The sequence below is a fragment of the Amblyomma mixtum genome, chromosome 5 (assembly GCF_055824585.1).
Source record: "Amblyomma mixtum isolate Tamu chromosome 5, ASM5582458v1, whole genome shotgun sequence".
Taxonomy (NCBI): Eukaryota; Metazoa; Arthropoda; class Arachnida; order Ixodida; family Ixodidae; genus Amblyomma; species Amblyomma mixtum.
This window is the reverse complement of record NC_143016.1, coordinates 150,414,955-150,440,775: the sequence shown is the minus strand read 5'-3', so window position 1 is coordinate 150,440,775 and position 25,821 is coordinate 150,414,955. Positions and strand designations below refer to the sequence as shown.

The 25,821-nt window shown below is 48.6% G+C and overlaps 1 protein-coding gene across 2 annotated transcripts in view; it reads left to right on the top strand.

Moving 5' to 3' along the window:
* LOC149344140 (arylsulfatase B-like) overlaps positions 1-25,821 on the top strand; it is a 189,073-nt gene that overhangs the window by 126,033 nt on the left and 37,219 nt on the right. For both annotated transcript variants that reach the window (XM_089546165.1, XM_089546166.1), the window contains exons 3-4: positions 3,041-3,392; positions 23,053-23,212. In XM_089546165.1, the coding sequence (XP_089402291.1) occupies positions 3,051-3,392; positions 23,053-23,212 (502 nt within the window). In that variant the 5' untranslated portion in view covers positions 3,041-3,050. The remainder of the gene's footprint in view (positions 1-3,040; positions 3,393-23,052; positions 23,213-25,821) is intronic.

Below are 25,821 nucleotides of genomic sequence, written 5' to 3'. Positions count from 1 at the left end.
GTTTTGGTGCTTTTTCATGCAGACAGGGACCGTTTTTACATGCTTTTCCAGTGCATTTACACGTGCGCACAAGCTACCCAATCGCAGCGGAGCCGAAAATACAACGGCCACTCCCGCTTTTTTCCCAATCCTTTTCAAATTGTGAGACACGTCATGAAGGTAAGGAATGACCCCCGCATTTGTTTTACTGCTTGGAGAAGAAGTAGCAGAGGAAGGAATTAAAAGCACCGAAACAAGTTTGTACATTTTTTTCTTGAACTTTATGCAACCACTCCCGTCTATAATGCCTCTGGCACTGAGGTTACATGAAATAAATAAATAAATAAAAGTCAACATTGTCTACTCTTTCGCTCTTTCTTGTGGCAACTACTATGTTGGTCAAATTACTCTTTGGCTTAACGACAGGCTGATGAAAGACTGCATTAAAGTAAAAAATCCTGCTCGCAACATCGGGATTCATTGCCGTGATTGTGCTTGTGATCCGCAGGTCGAAAAATATGAAGTTGTAGCATATCACAAAGATAGGTCACAAGAAAGATCACTGAGGCTTCAGAGATTGAGAAGCTATGTACAGAAGTTGCATGCCCATATAGGCGCATCGCTTTGTTGCCATAGTTTAGCAAAATTATCGCGAACGGAAACTGTAATTCGAATAACATTGTCTTAAGGAATTTAGCCTGTTGTCAAGACAGCAATATTTACAGCTCAGTAGGTTCTAGAGAACTGCTTTTTAAATCTTTTACTCATAAATTATAGAATTCATTACACTCTAATTCATAATTGTTGCAAAAGCTCTACACAACGAGGACAACAAGCAAAGAGTGACACAAAGACGGCGCTGAACTTACAACTCTGTTTTACTGCAAAAAAATACGCATCTTTTTATACAATCCAGGAATCTACGAACATACGGAACGTCAGTAAAAGCGTCACACCCAAACGTGCCTATCACAGATAAAATCACCACAAATAGAGAGGCGTTCCCTGAGGCATTTTCCACTTTAGAGCAGGCTCATTACCTTAGCTGTTATAGTTACAGATGAAGCACTGACACACCCAGTTTTCTTTCCAATGAAGTGGAATTCCTCAGCGCTGTTGCAAAAATTATGAATCAGTACCAACTCGCCCAACTTCCATTGTTCTACACTCTAGTTATATTGTTTGTGCAGCTACTGTTAATTTATTGGAATATTTACACATGTTACTATAACAGTCGGCTAGTTGATCAGAGTCAACAGGATTCCGTGACCCAACTTTGTTTTATTTTTTTCAACCTACTTATCAAATTGGTCAGAATTGATAGAAATGCTTAGGTTATCAGTAATGATCAAAACGTGGTGTATTGTCCATGACGAACCATGGTGTCATTTATTACGCATTCATGCATAGTGAGCTTCAATACTACATCTCATCATGCCTAAATTACTCATATCAATCACCTTCAGCATTTGCAAAACCAGGTGGCTAGGCTCATTTCATGAATTATTTAACACATGAGTATCCGATACACACCTCGATAAACACACTGCTCTTACATTATTTGTTCCAACAAGAGCTAACTGCTGTTTTCTACAAGGCTCTTAAAAAAGATCTATCGATGTACACTTTCACATGCTCTCTAATTCACTTTCAAGGCTTACGGCACAGCAGGATTACTACAGATAGCATCATTTTTCTTTCAAACTTCAGTGCTAACTATACAAGGTTTAAAGTGCATTTCATTCACACGTGTTCTTGGAACGAACTTCCCGATTCAAGAAGAACATGGCCTTATGCAGTAATACCCGTGAAAAACATTACGATTGTTGCTATCAATGTCCTGTCATCGACTCCTGCGCTACTGTAATGCTACTGTAGTCATTTTTTTTATTTCACAGCCTGATTATAGTTAGCTGCATATTTTCAAACATTATTATGTATTTTACGCTTCTATGACTCTTGCTTGGTTTGTACATGCTTTTGCCATAAAAATACTGCGGAATTATTGTGCACGTGTGTTTCGTGCTTCTATCTTCTACGCCTCACCAAATTAATAAGGATATGCCTGATGTCAGCAATATATAAAGGTCCCCCTGATAGTGTGCAACTCTAGCACTTCCTGATGTATTAAAAAGTGCCAATCAATGCCTTCAACCACCTTCTTTTTGCCTGTCGGTGCTGAAGCCTTGATAGACTGGAACAAAAGTTTTGGACGACTGGAACGAAACCCAGAGAAGAATTTTGTTCAGGACCAATGGCCCTCTCCTGCGTTCAGCGGATAGGAAAATGAAGCTCACGACCCTAACTTGCATGGAAACGTAAATCCATCAAAGAGGCGTGTCCTTCTTCTTCATAGAAACGACACTTTGTCATCTACGTAACGTAGCACGTGGCCTATCACCTCTCTTCTTCCTTTGCTGAAGCCATCCTTGCGGTCGTCAAAAAGGGCCCCAAATGCACTTTTTTACGCGCAGCCCAAGTCGATAACAAGAATTACAACTTTTTTCTTACCAGAATTTTTATTGTTACGCTGGTACCTCAGCTAACCATTCTATAATGCTTTTGAATTTCGCATCAGCAGGAAGTGAAAGTAGGTCAAGTCCTCCTTACCGTGAGTAACTGTGTTAGTGTCCTGTGATGAACATCGCCAAAGCCATCACCTGTGTCCAACAGTAGCGTGCCTTAACAAAATCTGTCAGTCTATTAAGTAGCCGTGGACACTCAAGGAAACCGTGACGAGCAATATATTATGAAAGCGTCCCAAAACTGCTGAAATTTCCCTTTCTGTGCCCCGTGTTATTTCATTCCTCTTCAACTACACCTGACGTTTAAAGGCCTGACCTATAATATTTTCACGCAAGGTCGGCAATCTTCCGTGGCGAAGCTTGAATTTCCCACTTCATCGCTATCAACGCTGGGCCGGCTCCGTTCAAACGAAACATTGGCTATCAGCGGCAGATAACCCATGCGCCTGCTTTTTCACTCCGGGTGTTTCGTGCCTTTTATGCTCACCCGGTGACAGCGCTTGTTGCTAGCCGTCGCGCCCTCTCTTGCTTCTCAGGTACGAAGCCATGGCGCGGACGTCGGAACTCAAGGCGCACGTTCACGCCGCCACCAATAAGAACGTCGCCGCTTCAGCAGTCGGGACTAAAGAACCGAACAGCGAACACTGGGCTGCTTCGGTGAGTGTGAACAACGGTGGCGGTGCTCCTCCTTCAAATGACGACGCAGCAGAACCCACTGGTGCCTGTCACAGAAGACAACTCGTGCGATGGGGCTTCCGAATAGCCGTGCTGCCAGTGATCCTGTCCCTTGTTGCGCTGATTCTGTTGATCACGTTTCTGGAGGAGCAGTCAAAAGTAGCAGTGAAGGAGAGGCCTCCCCACATCGTGTTCATCTTGGCCGACGACTTGGTGAGCATCTCGTTGTTATCATGATTCGATGTTCGAGCCAGGAGAACTTCCGTATCATACCAGGGCTTTCTTGCTTCTTGCACATAAAAAAGTGCCGAAACGACGTCGGATAAAACACACTACCAGCAGGAAAACAGAGAAGAAATCTGTTTTCCGCTTATCACGCTGCGAAGATTAATTCTACTGCGGCACATAATTTAGAATGATGACTTGTTTTTTTTTCTGGACCGCCCGGATATATCTTTTTATTGTTCTCTAATGACGCTGGCCCAATGGAAAATTGTTGCTCCATTTAAGGCACTACCAAAAAAAACTATTCCACATAACTGCTTTTAAAATGCGGATTAATGGCGCTATCGCCAGTTCTGGGGGAAAGATATATCACTCATTTTGTAGCCAGCGACCCACACCGACTCGCCCATCGACACTGACATCAAGCCAGTCGTGTGCTTGAGCTCTGGAGGGTGCTCAAAGCTGTGTGTTCTACATACGTCTTGGTGGGGTAAGGTTGTGTTCTTTCTGCTCCTGCTTGCGTAATCACCGGTACTGACAGCGGCGATTTAGCGCTTAGGGTGTGCCCGCCTCCTGGCGTTATTTGCTCTCCCAATACCTCTTGTTAGCGTTAGCCGCACTTTTGTATAGACCTCCTTCACCCCGCGACGTCACGAAGATGCGGTGGCGATGATGTCAGAAGCGACTTTCGCGCGGTAGGCAAAACAGGTTCCGCCTGCCCGTGCCTACCGCAGCTACCCGCGGCTGCATCATGCCTGCGCACTGTAGAAGCAGCATGTACCCACTGTTGGGTCCGCGTAGTATCATAAAACGGAAAATTAGATTAGCCTTAATAGGTTTCTCGTAAAGAAATACTGCATTAGGAAATGGGCTACGGTAGTAAAAACGCGAAGTGTGGGTGTCATTTGCGCTGCCAGTCAACAAAACAGCATGGTACGCGTAAAATTGCGCAACGAAAAAAAAAAGCATTTATGTAGCTGCGCACGTATTTGTCACCCATAGCTGGTGTGCACGGGCGCCGGCAGAGTCACCCACCACCAAGGAGTGCGTTATTTGGTTGATAGCACAGCATGTTTTAACGTGTGTAGAAGTTATACGGACGTATAATGGCGCGTTTTAGGGCATTTAATACATGCTTGAAACTATTTCTTAACATGGCCGACATAATTATTTGATTCTAGTAAAAGAAGTCAGGTAAGTTGTGATAATCTTGTGCGGTCACATTGGCATGCTTCGAACAGCGTACTTTAAGTGAGCTAAAAGCCACATGCGTCATGCATGCATCATACATTCATTGCATCATGCATGTGTCATAAGCTGCTTCATGAAGTAGTACATGATCGCGAAGCCTGTTTGGAAAGAAGAAACCGGAGGCGGGCTACCAACAGAGGCACGTAGCGAGATTGACAGGGGACGAGGCAATGAAGTGTTTCTTTTTTACTGATGCCTGAGATATGTAACGAAATTTGGTTCGAATATGGAATTCCTCTGCTAATTTCAGTAATGTGTTTTATTTTCAGCTATACCTGCTACAGTTCTTGGGTAGTTATAATTAACACTCTCGTTAAGTCACCGCGGGTTGGGAATAATTAAGTAGAAAGTGCGGTAATTTTTTATGTAAGCATGTTCCCAAAGCCCTGTTCTCTATGATGGCGGCATTACTTCTGTCTTTTTTTAGATTATCAGTACATACGCATGCATAGTCACATGAAAACATTTCTCATAAAAATAACTACCGTATTTACTCGCATAATGCTCGCACTCGCGTAATGCTCGCACCCCCCACATTGGCTATCAAAAATTGGGAAAAATTTTTTCCCCGCATAATCATCGCACCCCCAAAATTACTGCCGCGAGCCGTCTGCTTGTCGTAGCGGTCGCCATCTATTGACCGCGGCTACAACTACCGTATTTAGGCGATTATAAGCACCCCCTATCTTTCACGATCGCGATCCCAACGCGATGCCCAAACTGAGAGGGGGTGCTTAGGTTCGAAAAATCTAAACTGGCTGTCATACCCGGCGGCCTCACATCAATGCTACAGCCTCTTGACGTATCTTTGAACAAGCCATTTAAAGATAACGTCCGGAGGCTGTACGTAGAATGGATGGCCGAAGGCCAGCATGCTCTGACGCCGGGCGGCAAGATCAAAAGACCGTCCTTGGAGCTGCTGTGCAGCTGGGTATCAGAGGCATGGGCGATGATTGATGTAGACATGGCGGCCAGAAGTTTCAAAAAAACAGGAATTTCGAACGCCTTGGATGCGACTGAGGACCACCTGGTGTGGGACGACGAAGAAGCATCGGAAGATGAAGAAACCGATGCCGCAGAAGCCAACGATTCCAGTGTCGACACGGACTCTGATCAAGAGTAGAATTGCCTGATAGACGTACGCAACGCGAGTAGTGACGGGAGGTTGCGCGCGGCAAATAAAGTGCTCTAGCAGCTTGAGCTTACGTTCACCTTGTACTTTCATAACGAAGGTAAGTTCCGCTTGAAAGTAATGTTTTCGTTATATTTACAATAGCGGACCTGACAATCCCGATCTCGCACCCATTCATCTTTTCATTTAACACTCCGAAACATTTGCTTGAAAATTTTCCCCGCATAATTATCGCACCCCCAAACTTCGCGTTGATTTTCAGGGAAAAAAAGTGCGAGGATTACGCGAGTAAATACGGTAACATAATACTGCTGCTGTAGGTAAAAAAATCGACAGTTTTATTGCACTCCTCAGCGTCTCTGGCATCGTTCGAGACAAATAGAATAATTCTATTTCCATTCGTTACAAATTTACGAACGGGTGAATGATGCCAATCGCAGAAAATGTGGTAGATCATAAAACTATCCTTTAAGTTTATTCCCTAGTTCATGGCCTCTTCGCTTTCGCTTTGGTAAAAAAAAACGCGGCACTGAAATCAATGAAATCTCTCATCCCTCTGCTTCGTAATGATGCTACCACTGTGGTGCTCCGTCGTCGGAAACCCGCAGAGTTCACGACTTGCCAGGGCAATCAGAAACCCCATTACCTCACAATTTTGGACGACCGCAGATCTCAAAACCATAATTTTATGAATTTCTGCTCAGTACTGTGTTGTAATATTTCGTCACCAAACAGAAGACCCAGGGCTAGAAAAGAATATAACTTCACAAATCCAAACTTTTCAACAAAACGACCAGTTTAAAAAGGGGGAAGTCGGCCTGGCTGGTGCTTGATCTGATGGCTAAAAACAGTGGTTAGGTGAGACAGATGAGATCGGGACACGATCGACGCTGTCCCCACTTTTCGTACTGCGCGACACGTGCCAACAGACGGTGAGCGCACGTCGGCTCAGCCGAAAAAACGCACAGTGCTTCCCTCACTGCTGTCCCGAGGTAAACGCATTCTGGCTAGTGCAGAATGTCAAAAACTTTTTATTTTATTCAATGCCTACGGTAGAAACCAACGGCAGAACGCTTTCTAGCCATAATACAATACACTGTGGTGAAATTCGCCGTACATGGCAAACGCGAGCCCGTATACTTCGAGGAATACTAAGTTGAAAACATCAACCATTGCTATGATTCTCTGAAGATCAAAACGCACCTACAAGACTTCAAAACCGGCGTTGCACCGCTCAACTCGACGCCACTCCCTGGCCCTTTGCCTACCACGAACCCGCTAGCGACTGCAACGCCATCTCGCCTGTTTGATAACATGAAGGAAGTCTATAGCGCAATGTGAGAGCCCTAGCTCTTCAGTGCCCCAGTCCCTGTGAGGACCGAGGACGCCGTCACATCTGCAGCAGAAAGTACACGGTCTACGGGAACGTCGTAGTCATTGGTGCTGTTTCACTTCTTTCTTTTAGACATCATATCTTTGTCTTAATATGGCCATCCGTTATCAGGAATCTGACCAGTGCTGAGCCTTTTTGAGCCTAATAAGAGCTCTGCTTTCCCTGCATGGTCAGTTGCCGTCCTTGAACAATGAGGCGCGATCTTAATATTTATTTTTTCAGAATTTCCAGAATTCTCTTATTACGAGAGGCGGGGCAAATATTCGTGGCTTATGTCTAAAGAGACAGGACACAGTAATAATTTAAGAGAATTTGCTTTTCGGCAGGTGGGTTTCGCTTCATCGTTCATTTTAAAGGCACCAAACACGAATTAACCGAAAGAGGAAGCGCCTTTTTTTTTTGGTATCCCTTCGTGTTAGGCAGCGTTTGCTTGGTGGCTTTAAAACCAACGATTAACACACTAATACAATCGATAGGAATGGTGAAATAAAGAATACAACGCTTGGGCTAATAAACATCGAAAATAAAACATTACAGCAGATAGCGCTTAGAAGGTTTGAGCATATTGGTGTTCAGAGATGCATAGTTTACATCGAAGGACCGTGATCCTTCTTACGCTTTTTAGACTTTCTTCTCTGTTTGCTCATTCTTAATGCTTGTTTGCTGTTGGCCAGACACGGCTGGTTATCTTCTGCGTGCTCGCTATAGACGCCACTAGATATCTCTTGAAGGATTGAGGTCACTGGTCGCCGACTCTATGATGGCCTAGATGCAAGGAAGCTTGTACTCTGGAAAGTTCCACCTCATGTTCCAAAGGTAGGCCACTGAAGGCTTCAACCACTCTCATTCATGACACCAGAGTGTGCTTAAGGGTATCTCTGCAGCCGGCCTTTCTTCGATTTCAGGCCCAAGTTTGTCATATAGTCAGTGTGCTTTGCGAGCTTCCGTTTCCTTTACTGCCTGCGTAATTGCTGTCGCCACACGTGACAGTATACTTGGCAGATTATTTTTGAGTGAATTACTGGGCACACTTTATCCCAGGAAATGTCGGCGCGGGAGTGGTTGTTGCCGCTAAGTCAGAAAATCCTAGGCTCGATAAGAAAACGCTATTTTAGAGTGAAAGCTCTACTCGCCTCATGCAAAACATCAAGGTCACATCGTTCGGAAAAATGACCGCCCAGCGGAGAACCTGGGGTGTGACTGTGACGTCATATCATGTGACTCACCGCGCCTCAGAGCAGCTGGGGCGCGCGGAGCCGGCAGCGTTCCCTCGTCTACACAACTGCGCTGAACAGTCTGATTTAGTGCTCCCCTCGTAGTTGTGCTGAAACACGTGCCTCGCCGTTCATCTGATAAGAAAAAAGGGCGAATTGACGAGCATGGAGGAATCGCGCGCTGGAACCAGTGCTTCGGCCGTGTACCCTAGACGGCTGATTGAATCTGATGTTCCTTATGATCAAGAACGTCGACAGGGAGCGTTCGCGAAGGATAGAGCGAGGAAACGTGCTAAAATTGAAGCAGGCCGAAGAAGAACGAGAGGTTCATCGTGCTTCTGCTCTGTCTAAGATAATTCGGGTTGATCCTCAGGCAATTTTTATTTTAAGGAACTGTTCGTAAGATTCTAGCACTCGTTAATCAAAATAGCAATAGCCGGCCGTACGACAACAGAATGCCGAGCAAACGCGCTTATGGGGAGTCTGCGCTGCCCAGGTGGCACTGCAGTTATTCCATTATTCGACTAAAAACTGCTGCCGTCAGTCGCTCCGCTACAAACGCGAGGGCACATTCTGAACGAATAGAAGCCCCCGTTTGGTTGATAGCACTATCTGCCTCGCTTCTGTAGACATAACCCCGATAATTGACACGCACCACGTGTGGCTTCGAGAGCGCGCAGAAGCTCACACCAATAAGCTCAGGAAGGTGGCGTGGAATAGCACTACGAGTGCACCAAAAACTGCTTGCTCCTCTCGCTAGGCTGTGTGTTACGGCGCTACAATCGACACGGCAAACTTCAGCGCAGGTTCCCCATAGCGGAAAACACCCGCAAAACATTGAGATTTAGGTTTCTTATCCGATGGTCGCAGCTGCAGATGCTACTCAACGCCTATAAATAGCGTGTCCAACTAAGAAAGAATTATGAAGCATCCAGCGCTGTCACTGATGCCAGTTTATCACCACGCGCCTTCGTAACAAATTAGTTCTGTGTTAAGATCTCCACAGACGTTCAACTTCATCCGCTTGTTCCCCGTGACACTGTTGTCGAGCGTGCTAGCGCTGCGATCCTACCCTCCGCTTTCTTAAAATCAGCCGAAGCCACTGTAACAAAAAGGAGAGAGAGCCAGAAATTTGCCATACAGCAATCAGCTAGATTCCATTGATTTTCAGCGATACGTTAGTTACACGTGTAAAATGAGCTGCCTTATATTTAGCCTGGAAATAAAATTACGATATTTTTCTGGTTTTTGATACCGAGTGATTAGACGTGGAACATATGCATATGAGACAGCATGAATTAATATTTTGTTTCAAATATTTTACATTTCGTAACGCTGATATCTCATACAAAGGAAGATAAAGATGACCCCAGCAGCTTGCTATCAACATGGTGGCAATAAACCTTAGAAAAAATGCTGGTTAGAGGCACATTTAGCTCCTGTTTCTTGTGGCACGTCCTGTTGAAACTTTTAAGCACGCGAAAAAAGAAACAGCTTTCCATCCTAGCTCACCAGTGTTGGCTTTGTGCAACCCGAGGTATAATTGTGCAGTGGCCCTGAATTCTCGAAGCATAAACATCTGTCCGTATGCAAGCCACTCGTGTTGTCTATCTCCATGTTGATGATGTTTAAAAAATTGAAAGGACAATTACCAAGGCTTAACGCGGATCCATTGAGAGCTGTTAATGTGTTTATACCTTACGATATCTTCTGGTAGAGAATAAGAGAGCGGCCTCACATCAGTATACATCCAGATCGTTGTTTTCCGCTTTCCATATATAGTCGTTTTTCGTCGAGGTCTCCTCTCAAGTCCGCCATTCTGGAAGCGCCGCGCCGCCTGTGATCCTTTCCTCGGGAGGTGCGTTTTGCAGGAGGTGGCGCAGATGGACCATGGTACATTCCTCTGCTCTCATCACACCTTCCCTCCTCTTTCCAATGTAACCACGTTCCGTCTGGTTAACGTCATACGCCTCTTAAACTCTCGCCATGCCCTCTTTTGCTCACCATAATCTTCTCCTTTCAAGGCATACCTTCTTCCTTCTCGTATGGTAAGTACCCTCGGTTGGCTTCCATGCAACTATGTACCGCTTACGTCTTCTAGCGCTCTTACCATACCTGCCTCCTTCCATAGTAATCATAGTGCAGTTGGGAATTCCTCCGCTCTCGCCACACCCTCTCCGTTCTATAGCAACCACTTTACTGGCGGTTACCATCGTAACCATACTCTGGTTACGCCTTCCTGCCCTCTCGCCATAATGTCACCCTCAAAGGTAGCCCTCCTTGTCCTTCCAGAGTGACTACCCTCCGTGATGTTTCCGTGGCAACCACCGAGCGGTTTCGTCTTCTTATGTTCTAGCCACAACTACCTCGTTCCATAAAACCCATCCTTCGGTTGGAGATTCCTCCGCTCTCCTAATAAAGCGTACTCACACGGTAACTACATTTCACATGGTTCTTGTGATAACCATCTACCGGTTACTCATTCCTCCAGTCACCTCATACGTTTATCCTTGCACAGTAGCCACCTTCCGAGTGGTTGTCATGGCAAAGGACCCACCGGTTACACAGACGACATACTACAACGCGAAACTCAACGGGCGCTTAACAGCCATCGCTCTAAGAACACTACAGTGAATCACGCGCTGTTTCATGCTTCCCTAAACACTTGCGCGTGGAAGACATGCACACCTTGATACTTAGCCGGGATCTTAGTTGTGTACAGCGCTGACGAAATAGGGGGGACGGGGCGTTTTCCCCGCTTAACCGTCGCTGCGCTGCGTTGACACATTTAAAAACCGTCGACCGCACACCATGATCGCGAGCGCACGCCAACCAAGCTGGGCTATGGGGAAAATAGGAACGACACTCTGGCTGACACAAAGACGGCATTTATTGCTGCGACAGCAATAAGGCCAGCAAGCAAAAAATTACGCTAATGAATCGAGGTCGCCCGAATCACCGACAAGTTTAAAAGCAAATGCTCGCCCAGGCAAGGGCAGGGAAGAAGCTCCGAGGCCGAACGGTACTAGTTGCGGGATAGTCCCCACGAGGCCTCGCCTCGCTGTCGAAGAGCGGAGCGCTGCGCTGACACGTCTGCGCGCGACGAGTTCCCCAGCAGAAGATTGAACTGTCTCCTGCGCGCGTGCTTGTGTCGCTGCGACGGCGGGGCCCTTAATTGTTAGCTTAAGTAAGTTGAAAGGACACCACAGGCAAATAAACCCTAAAGGGGACAAAACTGGGCAAGTTCCCGCGTCTCTCTAACCTTGAACTGATCCAGGCGTCTTCAAGTACATACTATGGAGGAGCCTCCTCGTATTCATGACCTTGAGGCAGGTCCTGCAGCACATGTCTCGCGAGAATGGCGTCCATGCTGGATACCGCAGTGAACCGAAGGCGGCGTGAACGTCTCCGCTAGGACGACTCGCATGTCCCGTTGACAGCGCTTGAGCAGACCCGCTAAGTGAAGGCCGGTTGTAAACTGCAAGCCAGGACTCTGCAGTCATTCGCTAGGGTAACAGCAGCGGGAGGTAACAACTGACTGGTCATGACAGGCCCGGATGTATGCGCCGAACACGATATAGGCCGTTTCATCGCAGCAGGCAGCAGCGAGACGATGTGCACTGAACAGTGAACTTGAGTGGCTCCGCTGGATCTGCATGATTGCTGAAACGCTCTCCGCATGCCTTTAGCGTATGTCATGGGAGGGAAAGCGACGTCCGCGAGGACCTCTTAGTACAATGCTTAACTCGCTAGCAAAACGTGTTGGGATGCTGCGCGAACGCCAAGTTCGAGTGACCAAACCCCTTCCTTGAGTTAAACGAGACTACTCAGTTCGCGCATGGTTACAAAATAGGTGGACAGCAATTTGCACCCCCTCTCAGCACAGTGGTCCGGTGTCGTGTCTCTTCTGACGCGGGGCAGGCAGCTTCGAAAAGCCTTAGGCCTAACTACCACTCTAACAACGACTGTCAACAAAGCAAGGACCCGAAAAGGTTTACATGCGCACGGTCACGAAGACACATGTGGGTTTCTAAGTGGACACAGGCCACTACCCACCGCGGGTTCGAGCTTCGCGCGAGCCAAGGGCCCCGATCAGCCGTCACCACACACACACTGGGACACCGTTGCAGCGCACTCAACCTCCGCTGGGAGGAGAGCGATTCGCCGCAAAGAAATAGGCCTCCAAGTTCACAAAGGCGACGTTTATTCACGTCGTCCTCCAGCTGATACACACACACTCAATAGTCACCCCGTCCCGGGGGCGCGCGAGGAGCAAGGCTCCGCTGCGCGCACGAAGCGACTCGAGTAATGCGCACCGCTAGCACGCCGCTGCAGGAGAATGTCCCCGCGGCAGTGCTGTGATCTCTCTCTCGTGTCGACCGTTGGGCCGGTTGCGAGAGAGAGTGGGCATTCAACGAAAGGTACGCCTGTCAGAGGTCGCTGGACCCCGCTGGACAGGCTCGAGCCGCTGCAGGTCAGAGGACACGTGCGGGCGAGCTCGAGTAAGCACTGGTCCGAACGGCAAAGGCCGGCACGGACAAACAGTAACGTACGCACCTTACGCTGTCTCGGAGGGATCTCTCTCGTCTGGGCCCCGCTCGGACGGTCGCGCGGCGCGCGGCCGCCCAAAGCGGGGTCCCGAATTCCCGCCAAAAGGCGCCAATGGCAAAGGCCCTTGGGGAGCCGGGGCGGAGCTGTGGCTAAATGACAGTGATTAGTCACCCAGCCGCCTCTCCACCGCCTGAGGCGGGGGCAAGGGAAAGAGGAGAAACAACGCGGGCGGCCGGCACAGCCGCGCAAAGGCGACGGCGGAAAGCCAGATTCCCACATCCCCCTCTCCTTAAATGCCCCCCTACCCATCGGCAAAGCACGCGGCCAAAATAAAGAAATCAATACACAAAAAAATAAGCTACACTTCAGTTCCAAAATAAAGAAATGAATACACAAAAAAACTAGATACACTTCAGTTCCAAAATAAAGAAATGAATACACAAAAAAAACTAGATACACTTCAGTTCCAGCCAGAACAATGTAAAAAAAACAAAGAAAAAACAAGGCAAACAACACTTGCATACGCTTCAGTAAATCAAAACAGCTTGCAGATTATATACACGGTACAATGCGCGGTGCATGCCACAGCACGTTAGGCAGTCCGTGCCAAAGTTCGATGGCGCGGCCTACTCGGCCGTTCGGTCACTCACGTCCTTCAGGGTGACCCGGCGGAGCTACAGCCACTGACGACGGTCCCATGTCGTCAACGAGGTCATCGAAATTCAGCATCAAGATGTCGGTGCCGTCCGACGACCCCGACAAGGACCCGCCGCCCGACAGCACTTCGCCCAGTGTGTTAGATCCTGGAGACGCGTATGACCGGCTGCCGCCAGACGCCGGCAATCCGGCACTCAAGAGCGCCGCGAACTCCGGGTTGGTCTCCGCGCGCCGGCGGCAAAGCGCCGCAAGCTCCCGGTCTGGGAGATCACCCGCCGCGGGCCGCTCCGCCAGGCTCCGGCTTTCAACGGCAGCGCTTCTCTCAATCTGTTGCTCCTCTTCCCCACTCGTCCGCGCTGCCTTTGATCTTGGGCACGCGCACCTCACCACAGAGAGACACCGGCACAGAAGCGGAAGCCGGTCGGCGACAACGATCCGCTCATCAGAAGCGTCGCGAGGCGCCGCGGCAGAGCACTGACCTCGCGCCCTTGGACACGACATCACGTTCGGCACAAGGTTCGGGCACAAGAAAATTAGTGCACCCCTTTCACGCCGGCTGAAACGGGCGAGGACGTTCGGCGGCGTCCAGATGTGTAACCTTGTCCACAGCGAGGGGTCCTTCTCATCCTCGCGCTCACACAGAAGGACACAACGGCACAACTCACAGGCGTCGCCTTGGCTCATGGTTACGCGCGCACACGGCCACAGCCACAACCACGCATACACCGGCACGTACGCGGACGCTGGTCGGCGACAACGATCCCCTCATCAGAAGCGTCCAGAGGCGCCGCGGCGAGGGTCAAAGGGTGCACTTTCCGCCCCCCATCGCAACCCATCGCCCCAAACGCCCCGCCAACTTCCCGTCCATACGGGCCGCACAAAACTCGCACCGCGACACACGGCTCCTTAACGAGCCAACCACCCACAGTCGGGCCGGAAATGAGAAAAGGCGCGCTGTACAAACGACACCCATCGTTTTCTTCTTGAAGATAAGAGCAAGCACGAGCTGGCTGAAGTTTGCCTATGCACATCTCGGTACGTTAGAACGAAAACAGATGTACAAGCGGGGAAACGAAAGTGGCTAGAAACTGACTAAAACAAAACAAATAAATAAACTGATAAACACACAAGGCTGGAACTGAGCATGCTGCACAAACAACAACAAAAAACACACACACACCGTGCTTCGCCTAGGTAGGGCCTGACGAGAAAGCTCGCCAGCTAGCTGAGGCTGCGTGCCTTCGGTTGCGGAAAAGTCCGCCGTCCGGCATAAATCACACCGGTGACCGTCGCCTCAGATTGTACCGGTGCTCCGTACGCTTGCGTTCCGCAGCACCAGTTGTGCCTTTGCGCTTGCCTTTGATACCAATGGGTACCGGCGCAAGCTCGTCAGACCGTGACGCGTAGGCCTTCAGGTCTGCGATGTGGGCACGGCTGGTTTTCCCCGTAAGGGGATCCTCCAGCAGGTACGCGAGTGGCGACCAGACTCTGACCACTCGGTACGGACCAAGCCACTTAGGAGCGAGCGAGGCTGAGAACCCCTTGCTCGCATCGCTAAGAACGTGGTTGCGCTTCAGGACAAGATCACCCACCTGAAAAGTCAGGCGGCGGTGCTTGCGGTCATATTGAGCCTTCTGTTGGGCTCTGGCTGCCGCCAAACTCTGCCTTGCTCTGTTGAGAGCCCGACCAAGCCGGTCCCGAAGCGTCGACGCATAAGCAGAGCAGTCTGCCCGCGTCTGCTCATCCCCGAGCTGGCTCTGCACGACGTTTGACATCGGATTCGCCAGCTCCCTCCCGAAATTGAGGAAGGCGGGAGAGAAACCAGTTGAGCGATTCTCAGCTGTTCGGATGGCGAACGCAAACTCGCTCAAATGGTCTGCCCAATCCTTTTGACACTCGGCAAAGGCCGCCAGCATTGGCTTGAGCGTTCGGTTGATTCGCTCGGTCAAATTGGACTGGGGGTGGTAGGGTGAAGTGGTGTAGTGCTCGATTCCGAGGGAACGGCACGTGTTACCGAACACCCGAGCGGTGAAATAGGACGCATTGTCCGTGATCAGTCTTTCCGGAAAGCCGAACCGACAGAACACTTCCTGGAGTTTATCCAGCACCGCTCGTGCTGACACTTTCCGAAGGGGGTACAACTCAACCCATTTGGAAAAGTGGTCAGCGACTACCATCAGGTAAATGAACCCCTGCTTGCTCCTGGGGAAAGGCCCCATCAAATCGCAGGTGGCCATCTGCCACGGACGCACACTGTCAATTGGTTTCATCATTCCAGGCGGCTTGCCGCCCCGTGACTTCACCGCTTGACAGACATGGCAGGAACGGCAATAGCGGAAAATGTCACGCTTCATGCCGGGCCACGTCACCGATTGACTCAGTTTTGCAAAAACTTTGGAGCCACTCAGATGACCGGCCAGTGGTTCGTCATGAGAGAATCGCAAAAGTGCGCCTCTCAGACTTTTGGGGATAACCACCTTGAACGGGTCGATGGACTCGTCATCGGTGGCTATGTACTTCAGCACGAGCCCGTCATTGTCCAGCAAATATGAATCCCCGGGGTTCGCCGCGACACACGCTGGCTTCTGCCCCCCTGCGCCCGCTACAATACCAGTAGCGTCACGGCGCTCCGTCTCCCTGAGACCGTCGCTCATTACGCGACAAAAGGGGTCATTTTGCTGGGCTTTCAGTAGCTCTTTACGGCTGAAAACGATTCCAGTCATCCCAGAGGGGAGCGTGGTCTCGTCCCCACTCAGGTTTGCAGCCAAAATTTCCGTTCGCGTCGGCAACTCCGAGGCGCTCACGAAGAGCTTCGCCTCTCGTCCTCTTTGCGAAGCGCTGCTTGCCTGGTTAGCGGAATGGGTTAACCCGTTTCCGGGCTCCCCCTCCTTGCCGCCCGGCGGCTCGTCCGCTGTTTCGCCCCCTCCGCCTACAGGCGTCAAAGCGCCGCTGGCGAGTGGGGCACGGGATAGCGCGTCAGCTACCACGTTTGTGCTCCCCTTTCGATACTGCACCGAAAAGTCGTAATGCTGTATCAGGAGAGCCCAGCGCGCCAGCCGACCCGCAGGCTCGCGGAGCCGCATCAGCCAACTGAGCGCACTGTGGTCTGTCTGCACCACGAATTGCGTTCCATCAAGGTAGACGTCAAATTTGCGCAGTGCAAACACGATGGCGAGGCACTCCTTCTCGGTCACGGAATAATTCCTCTCCGAGGGCAGCAAGGAGCGGCTGGCAAAGGCCAGCGGTTGCAACACGCCATCGAATTCCTGTAGGAGAACTGCTCCTAAACCCAGATCGCTCGCGTCAGTCTGGACTACGAACTGTCTGGTCAGGTCGGGTAGCCTGAGCTGCGCTGTCTCGGCAATGGCACTAGACAGGAGGCGAAAGGATCGCTCTTGCTCGGGCCCCCATCGCCACGCTGCAGTCTTTCCCAAGAGCTTGGTCAAGGGTGCCTGCACGCGGGCACAGGACGGGATGAACGACCGATAAAAATTGGCCATTCCCAGAAAGCGGCGGAGGCCGCGTACGTCCTTAGGCGCGGGAAATTCGAGTATGGCTCGAAGTTTCTCCGCATCAGGCTCAATAGAGCCCTCGCCCAGCGTGAACCCTAGTAACTGAACCCGGGTCCGCGCTATTTGGGCTTTCGCAGGATTCAAAGTCATCCCAGCAGCCCGTACCCTCTCGAGCACGTCGGCAATGTGGCCTAAGTGCTCATCGAAGGTTCGTGAATAAATCACGATATCGTCCAGGTAGCACATGGCGTGGGACCATTTCGCTTCCCCCAGGACGCGGTCCATGAGCCTCTGAAAAGTCGCAGGACCATTGCAGAGACCAAAGGGCATACGAGTGAACTCAAACAGCCCTCTGTGGCACGTGAACGCGGTCTTGGACCGGTCAGTGTCAGCCATCTGGACCTGTAGGTAACCTTTGGAGGCATCTAGCGTGGAAAAGTACCGCGCGATAGTCACCCCGTCCCGGGGGCGCGCGAGGAGCAAGGCTCCGCTGCGCGCACGAAGCGACTCGAGTAATGCGCACCGCTAGCACGCCGCTGCAGGAGAATGTCCCCGCGGCAGTGCTGTGATCTCTCTCTCGTGTCGACCGTTGGGCCGGTTGCGAGAGAGAGTGGGCATTCAACGCAAGGTACGCCTGTCAGAGGTCGCTGGACCCCGCTGGACAGGCTCGAGCCGCTGCAGGTCAGAGGACACGTGCGGGCGAGCTCGAGTAAGCACTGGTCCGAACGGCAAAGGCCGGCACGGACAAACAGTAACGTACGCACCTTACGCTGTCTCGGAGGGATCTCTCTCGTCTGGGCCCCGCTCGGACGGTCGCGCGGCGCGCGGCCGCCCAAAGCGGGGTCCCGAATTCCCGCCAAAAGGCGCCAATGGCAAAGGCCCTTGGGGAGCCGGGGCGGAGCTGTGGCTAAATGACAGTGATTAGTCACCCAGCCGCCTCTCCACCGCCTGAGGCGGGGGCAAGGGAAAGAGGAGAAACAACGCGGGCGGCCGGCACAGCCGCGCAAAGGCGACGGCGGAAAGCCAGATTCCCACACACATCAGCTCTTTGGGGTTGCCCTGCCCCGCTCACTGCACAAAGCAGCTTCTGAGCGGTCGGCGCTCACCGTATAAGACGGTGTATAATCCCCGAATTTAAGTTTAATGGTGTGCTGTGTAAAGAAACCACCCGCTGTAAGCAGCTCAATAATTGTCTGTCAAAAAATAATGTGGGGAAAATAAACTTAATGGTCTGGGCAACCCTCGATTTTGCTGCTCGAGGAACCGAAAACTACTCTCAACGAGCCTATAGGCTCTGCAAACCAGTCTGTGAACCCCTGCTCTGGTCGCGCGTTTTGTGCGGCGGTTCATATCATGGGTCCTTGGTATTTTCCGGTCACCTAATTCTTAACACGCGTCCACTTCCACCACAAAAGTGTTTGGAAAAAATCTAGTAAATAATCTGCTCAGACCTGAGCTTTGGCGCCACAAAGGGTCACGAGTCACAGCAGTGCTGCATTTGTTTGGCACACGTGACGTCCTGTAAGCCTTCCATTGGCTAGCTGTAGTTGGCTCATTTGATTACAACTCGCTATGCGCTTAGCTCTTTTGTGTTTCACAAAAGCTTGTTTCGAACCTTGTGCTGTACTTAAATTACCTCATTCTTTTCCCACGGAGGAACTGGCTGCATTCTCTGTCAGTGCGCTTCAATTAGTCGGTAATTCTCTCACAGTTTTGGCCCATGCAATTCTGAAAAAGATAAATAAAGAATGATAAGCTCTAGTCTAAGGTAAAAAATTGCCGTATAACGCATGGCATGCCTGATCTTAATTTCAGCACGTAGAGAGGTGATCAAATGTGCTAGTTGTGGCCATTCCTCCCTCATACTCACGAATAAATCCTTTGCCCCCCCTCACTTCTTAAAATTTTCTAACCATCCCTCACTCTGACTTCATTGGTCCTCGCTCACCGTCATCCTCAGAATCGGAAGTTTCAACATTCAACTTGGCTTTCCTTATTGATATGTGCTGATGTTACTTTGTCGCAAAAGGCACAAACAATTGTACAGTGTTTGCGCTTTCGGCTGCCTCCAGCCGTGTGGTTGCTCCATGTTTCGCACACCACAGTTCTCGGTACCAAGAATGGGTCAAAGAAATAACATGCTGCGCTCATGCTGTAGGCGATCACTGAGGACAGCTGTGCATGTCTGGTACTTCCTCTGGCGGCGGCTAAAATGAACTATGCCGGTAGAAACAAGGCCATGAAAAGCGCAGAAAAACCTTGTCACGACGTCATAAATAGCCAGTCAGTGGCGACTGTAAGGATCATTTCAGCCTGAAAGTTCTCCTAGACACCAGCAGAAGAGGCACTGCCGCAATTAATTTGGTTAACCTGCCCATCGATGTGCACTACAACTGTTTGCAGGGGGGCGGAGCGAAAAACTACTCCACAATACGCGTGAAAGAGGGAGATTAGTACCGCTGACTGGCGATAGGGGTCACACCTGATTAGTTGCTGACCGAAGGCACGGAGCGCGCACAGCATCCCGGACAATGAGACAATTAACTCTGTACAAAGTTGCAACAAAACACTACCATGCCAGACCATGATATTAACATCTTGATTACCCAAAGGCAAGGGACTGAAGCGTACACGACTGACGAATTACGAAGTTACAAGACGGCAAGACCACAACTGCGTTAGAAACACAAAGACAGCACGTAAAAATAAACGAGTGCAGACGCTCAGCTGATTTTATCGGGACATGCATGCATGCATCAAATTCCAGAGCGATCAGCCTATTGTAGGTAACCTACACGGTATTTACTAAGGCAATTGGGAATAGAGTCCAGAAAACCTAAGTCTTCAATCAACGAAATTAAAAAGGAAGGCTTTGTAAAGGCTACCCGACAATGGAGCATACTCACACTATCAGTCAGGTGATAGAAAAATGCACACAGTATTAGGAACCCCTATACTATATAGCCTTAATAGTCTTGAATAAACAGCGCGAACGAAGACGAGCACAAAAGACAAGAAAACGGACGACCCAGCGCCGTGTCGTCCGTTTTCTTGTCTTTTGTGCTCGTCTTCGTTCCCGCTGTTTATTCAAGATGCTTAACCAACTAGCCCGCCAAAACGTGTTAAAGCCTTAATAGACTACGAAAAACCATTTTGACTCAGAACCAACATCAGCAGTCATGCAGGCATTACGGAATCAGGGTGTAGATGAGTAATATATGAAATTACCGGATGATATCTATAACCACTGCACAGACACTATATTCCTCCGTAAAGTAAACAGTGAAAGTAAAAAGAAGAAGGGTGCGAATCGGGGAGATAAGATGTCGCCATGCAACATACCGCTTGTTCGCAGATGGTATTCAGAGGCCCGGACTGGGAACAGTTCGGGATAAGAGTTAGTGGAGAATTCTTTAATAATCTGTGGTTCGCTGTTGATATTACCTTGCTCTTTAACTCAGGGCATAAATTGCATGCCGTGATCAGTGAATTAGACGGACAGAGCAGAAAGGTGGATCAAAAAAATAGTATGCAGGAAACCAAAGTAATGTTCAACCGCCTTGAAGGGGGGCAGCAGTTTAAAATTGGTAGCGAGGTGCTGGATGGGGTGATGGAATACGCCTACTTAAGGTAGGTTGTCACCGCAGATTCGCTTCACAAGAATTAAATAGAAGCTTAAGAATGGGGTGGAGCGCATTTGGCAGGTTCTCTGAGATCATGAATGGCACTTTACCAACGTCCCTCGAGAGTAAAATACGTGTATATAATAGCTGCATCTTACTGTTACTCACGTAGGGACCAGATAAGTGGAGGTTAACGAAAAGAGTATGCCTTAAGTGACAACGCAGCGAGCTTTCAAAAGGAAAAAGATGAGTGTAACGTAAACAGGCGGGAAGAGGGTCGAGTGGGTCAGAGAAAAAATGCTGTTTAATGACATTCTAGTCGAAATCATGCAAAAGTGGGTGTCGGCAGGGCTTGTAATGTGAAGGCAAGATCACCGATGGCTTTTAAGGGTAACCGACTGGATGCCAAAAGAGAGTCAGGCTCATGATGATGATGATGGTGATGCACGAGGGATATAGCATGCTGAAAGGCCAAAGATAACCACGTTAACCCCACCCAATGCTTATTATGTAGGAATATTTATGCTCTCCAAACGGGCCTTTTCTCAATGTCCATCTGAAAGATCATCTATGGGTCCCATCCTCCGACCAATGCTCACATGTTGCAGTACATTGGCGGCGGTGCAAAGAAGGAAAAAAAAGAAAAGAAGACTGAAAAAAAGAGAGAAAACTAAGGGTGGTCAGCACGCAGTGACATACTTTTTCGCCACACAAGGTTCGCCTAACACGAGAGATGGAGGCTTATTTTGTCAACAAAATAGCTAATGCGTGCATCAGCTCTCCGTCTGTTTCAATTGGAGGCTTTAAAACTTCGTATCTGGGACACATGTGAACTGTTTTGGCAGCGTCTCCGCTTTGATTGCTGCTTGCGTTGCCGCCATGTTTTTATTTGGTTGCTTTCCCCTTTCTGCATATATTCCTTGTATATGTAAAAATAAAATCGGCTGAGAGTCTGTGCATGTCCTGCCTTTTACGAGGTTGTTTTTGTCTGTTTATAACAGGAAAATTCTTTCCGTCATGAGTTATCCGCAAATGACCCAACTTGCTGCTTTAGTATTACAAAGATCCATAGATAAAACAAAGAATGGGTTATTGTGGAGTTTATACAGGAATAATGCTTCCGTGATGATCGAAAAAGCTGCATAAACGTACAGAGCATTACGTGATTGAATGAAGCAGTTCAAATGTACAACACGAGACACAGAGTTCTCACCACGTGGGCAAAAAAAAAAAAAGCTCGAGGGAGCGGGGTGAAGTGGTGGCTCATTTGCAGAGTGGCTAGGTCCGGTAGCAACAGCCACCGCCGAGCTAGCCGGGGCGGCGGATACTTACTCTCGATCTGATGTGGTATCGCTAATACAGACGAATTTGCGCGAGCTTATCTTCGAAGCCACCATTGCCGCACTCGGTGTATCAGACTCCGGCCGCAGGCTCCCTTTCCGGCCACATCCTTTGTTGACCTCACACGCGTCGCTGGCACTGACCTCCTTTAAGCGATGTGCCCGGCTTTTCCCGCCACCGCGTCCTCGTGGTAAAGAAACCCGATGAAAAGGAGCCGCGCGCGGACATTCAAGCTAGATTTTGAAGGTAAAGTAAAGGTATTCAGAACATATTCGCTGGTCACTGCATGAAAACACTATGCTATCGCCACAACCGATCACCGCAACTGATGATCCCTTTTATGCTGTATGGCTTCCGTCAGGCGGAAAAGCTGATAACATAATAATGTTTTATTGAGTACTTACACTTGACGCTGCCCTTTTTTCAGCCCTGCATTACTAGGCTTGAAAATGGTTACTGTGAAGCATTGTATAAGACTACTAGCATGGAGTGCCTGCGATGAGTTCAGATGTTTCTTTTTTGGAGTTTATTATGAAATGCAACATAGAGGTATCCATCATCTCAGTGGTCGCAAACTGTGACTAAAAGTTAGCATTTTATGACAATACCTCGTTATATTAAAAACCTGTTGAATAATACTGCAGTACTATATTCCAGCGATAACGTTTTCACTTGTGCACCACCTTTTTTCTTTTACTGCTATCACGATGCAAAGTACTGAGAACGCTTGGTCTCGGCTTAGTAACATAAGTAGTCTTAACTGAAATGCCCAAGTTAGCATTTCAAACCACCTCTATTTTCCTCTCATTAAAATTCCTTTGTTTTAGCATTTCCAGGGCCGGCGCTTAAACGAAGCGCTTGGCTATGTAATGATTCCAGTGTTCTTGAGACAGACTATCAAGAAATGGCGGTTCATTTCGTTGATATTGTATTTCTACAGCGGTCTCCGCTTAACAATCACCTCATTTTTGCAGGGTTGGGCCGATGTCAGCTACACCGGCAACGCCCAGATTCGGACTCCAAATATCGATGCTCTCGCTTGGAACGGAGTCCGCCTCACGAGGCTTTACCACCACAACCTCTGCACGCCTTCCAGATCAGCCATCATGACTGGTCGTCACCCCATACACACCGGTAGGCTTCTTCTCCAAGACTCAGAAAAAATGAGAGATGGAAACTTGACGTGCATATGACTGCGCATGTAAAAATGATGCTGGAGCTTCAAACCGACAATTTTAACGCGGCAGCTTAAGGGCCTCGTGCCGCTGAAAAGCCGGTGCCGCAGTTGCCGTCGGCGTGACCAAAAAATCCGGATTGGCCGAAAAGGTGGCTGTTACAAGAGACTCCCATAGATGGCGCCAGTGACACCAGCGGCACAAGGGTTGCGAGTGAGACATGCTACTGCTATGCCACACAGGCACGTTCTGAGGGCTTGGTCAAAGCAGTGCTTTATAAGGTCTTCCACTTTAAGATGGCGATTATGAAATACGAAATAGGGTCCGTGTCTGTGTGGGCAAGAGGAGCAGCTGTCGCGTCATACCCTTAAAAGCGGAGCTTTTAAAATTTTTAAAACTTTCCGCATGGCGAGGTTCAATACGTTGAAGTCATATATCTTTTAGTTACCCTCAAAAGAGAAGTACCGCACTAGTACTGAAGCCAAATGGGAAAAAAATGAGCCCAGGTATATATGAGGCGAAAAATGTGAGCTGTACAGTACCACATGACGGTACTCTATGATTGCCTGAAAAACTTTGTAAACACATATTGGGTATCAGTGTGTACGCGATTCAATCAATATGTCATTCGCTAGCGTTCAAGGTACACTCACAAATCTATGCAGTGAAGTTCAATGGCTTGTGTTCGGCCAGGGACCTTGATGCACGCTGTAATGGCGCGCTAGTAGTTCGTATCACTTTGTGATTCCTTCGTGACGAAGTCGCCCATTGCATAAAGATCATTAGCAGCACCATCGTCATCGTCAGCCTGCCTACGCCCATTGCAGGGTAAAGGCTTCTCCCATGTCCCTTTAATTAACCCTGTCATTTGCCAGCTGCGACCACCTCACCCCCGCAAACTTCTTAATCTCATTCACCCTCTTAACATTCGACCGCCCCCTGCTACACTTGTCTTCCCTTCGAATCCACTCGGTCAGCCTTAAGGTCCAGTGGCTATCCTTCCTGCGCATTACTTGCCCTGTCAAAGCCTATTACTTCCTCTTGATTTCGACTAGGATGTCATTAACCAGCGTTTGCCCTCTACCCAACTCTGACCTCTTCCTGTCTTTTAATGTTACGCCTACCAATTTTCTTCCCATACTTCGCTGCGTTGTCCTTAATTTATGTTGAACACTTTTCTTTAGGCTCCGCGCTTTGCATTATAACGACAGTGACATTTTTAGTGGCTACAAAGCATGCAAAGTAATGAAGGTTAATGGAGTGTACACAGCACATACACACAGCAATCTTTCGCATGGCTTCAAAGCATTTATAACTTATAAGACACAAGCGGTATGCGTGTGACACATGCATAGAAAAGGTAAAATTTCCCTTAGAAAGACTAGCAATTCATTGGCATCAATTTCAAGCCATTTCGACCACTGGTTTTGTAAAATAAAAATGGGCACACAATCTTACCAATGACTTTGTAAAAAGGCCTGAGATGTGATACATATTCGTACCTCAGTCTTATCGACGTATACAAAAAATTGAAATAGAATTAAAATTTCTGTTAGAAGCATTATGAGGCTGTTTAGTGTTGAAAAGTGCTGCAAAGCTTACCATTTTTTTAATAAAAACTCACAAAATACCAAGGAGTTCTATTAGCGAAACACGTTGAATGGTTGATTGGGTTATTCTGTACAGTTTAGCAAGCAAAAGTTTAGTACGTACGTTTGGTGGCACTTGAAAAAAGTTGAAAAACATGATTACCGATGTCTAACAAAAGATAAATCGCAAAAATTTCATAATCTAATATATATCGGGTAGCTCGGCAAATGGAAATGACTGCAATATAACTTTAGACGCTCTCTTATTGACCAATTTCTGAGGTTATGAGCAAACATTGGTTAATTTTAACAATGAATGTGTTCGGCATGGTCATCTTAAATCCGAAGAATATTAGTGCACCTGGACATGTGACACGTTTTCTGTGCAGGCTCGTGGCATTCACTTATTTTCTTTATACTTTCAGTAAAGGAAAGTGCCAGGGGTTAGGTCCAGGTGGCGACGATTCACGCAATGACCAGAGTTTCGGCAAAGTCCGAAAAAGTGACCTGATAATCTGGAGGTGTTGCTGCCTTTGTTGGCGAGTTCCAAATACATAAGTAGGTACTTCAGTATGGGGAACAGACGAGCATTCGCAGCTATGATTTGCAGGAGAGAAAAAGGAAATCTAGAAGTTCTAGTTGTCCTCGCTTGTGGAAACAGTTAGGAGCTGAACTAATTCTGGTGGTGGTAAATCTCCCGCAATCACACCTGCGTTCAATTTTGGTAGCCTTTCTTAGCCTTAAATTCATTTCCCAACGAGATAAACCTCTTTCTAACCTTCCTTTCGTTTTAAGGACTACAAGACAGATTTAGCAGCACGCCATTCGGTTCATACTTGTGTGCTATATATAAAATTTGAATGAACCGTAAATTTCATTATTACACTGGAAGCAAAGCGCAATAATGTGATGCAGGTGACGCCGGACAGATTAGATCTGACTTTAAAGCAGTATGAAAAGTTGTTTCTTAAGCTACACT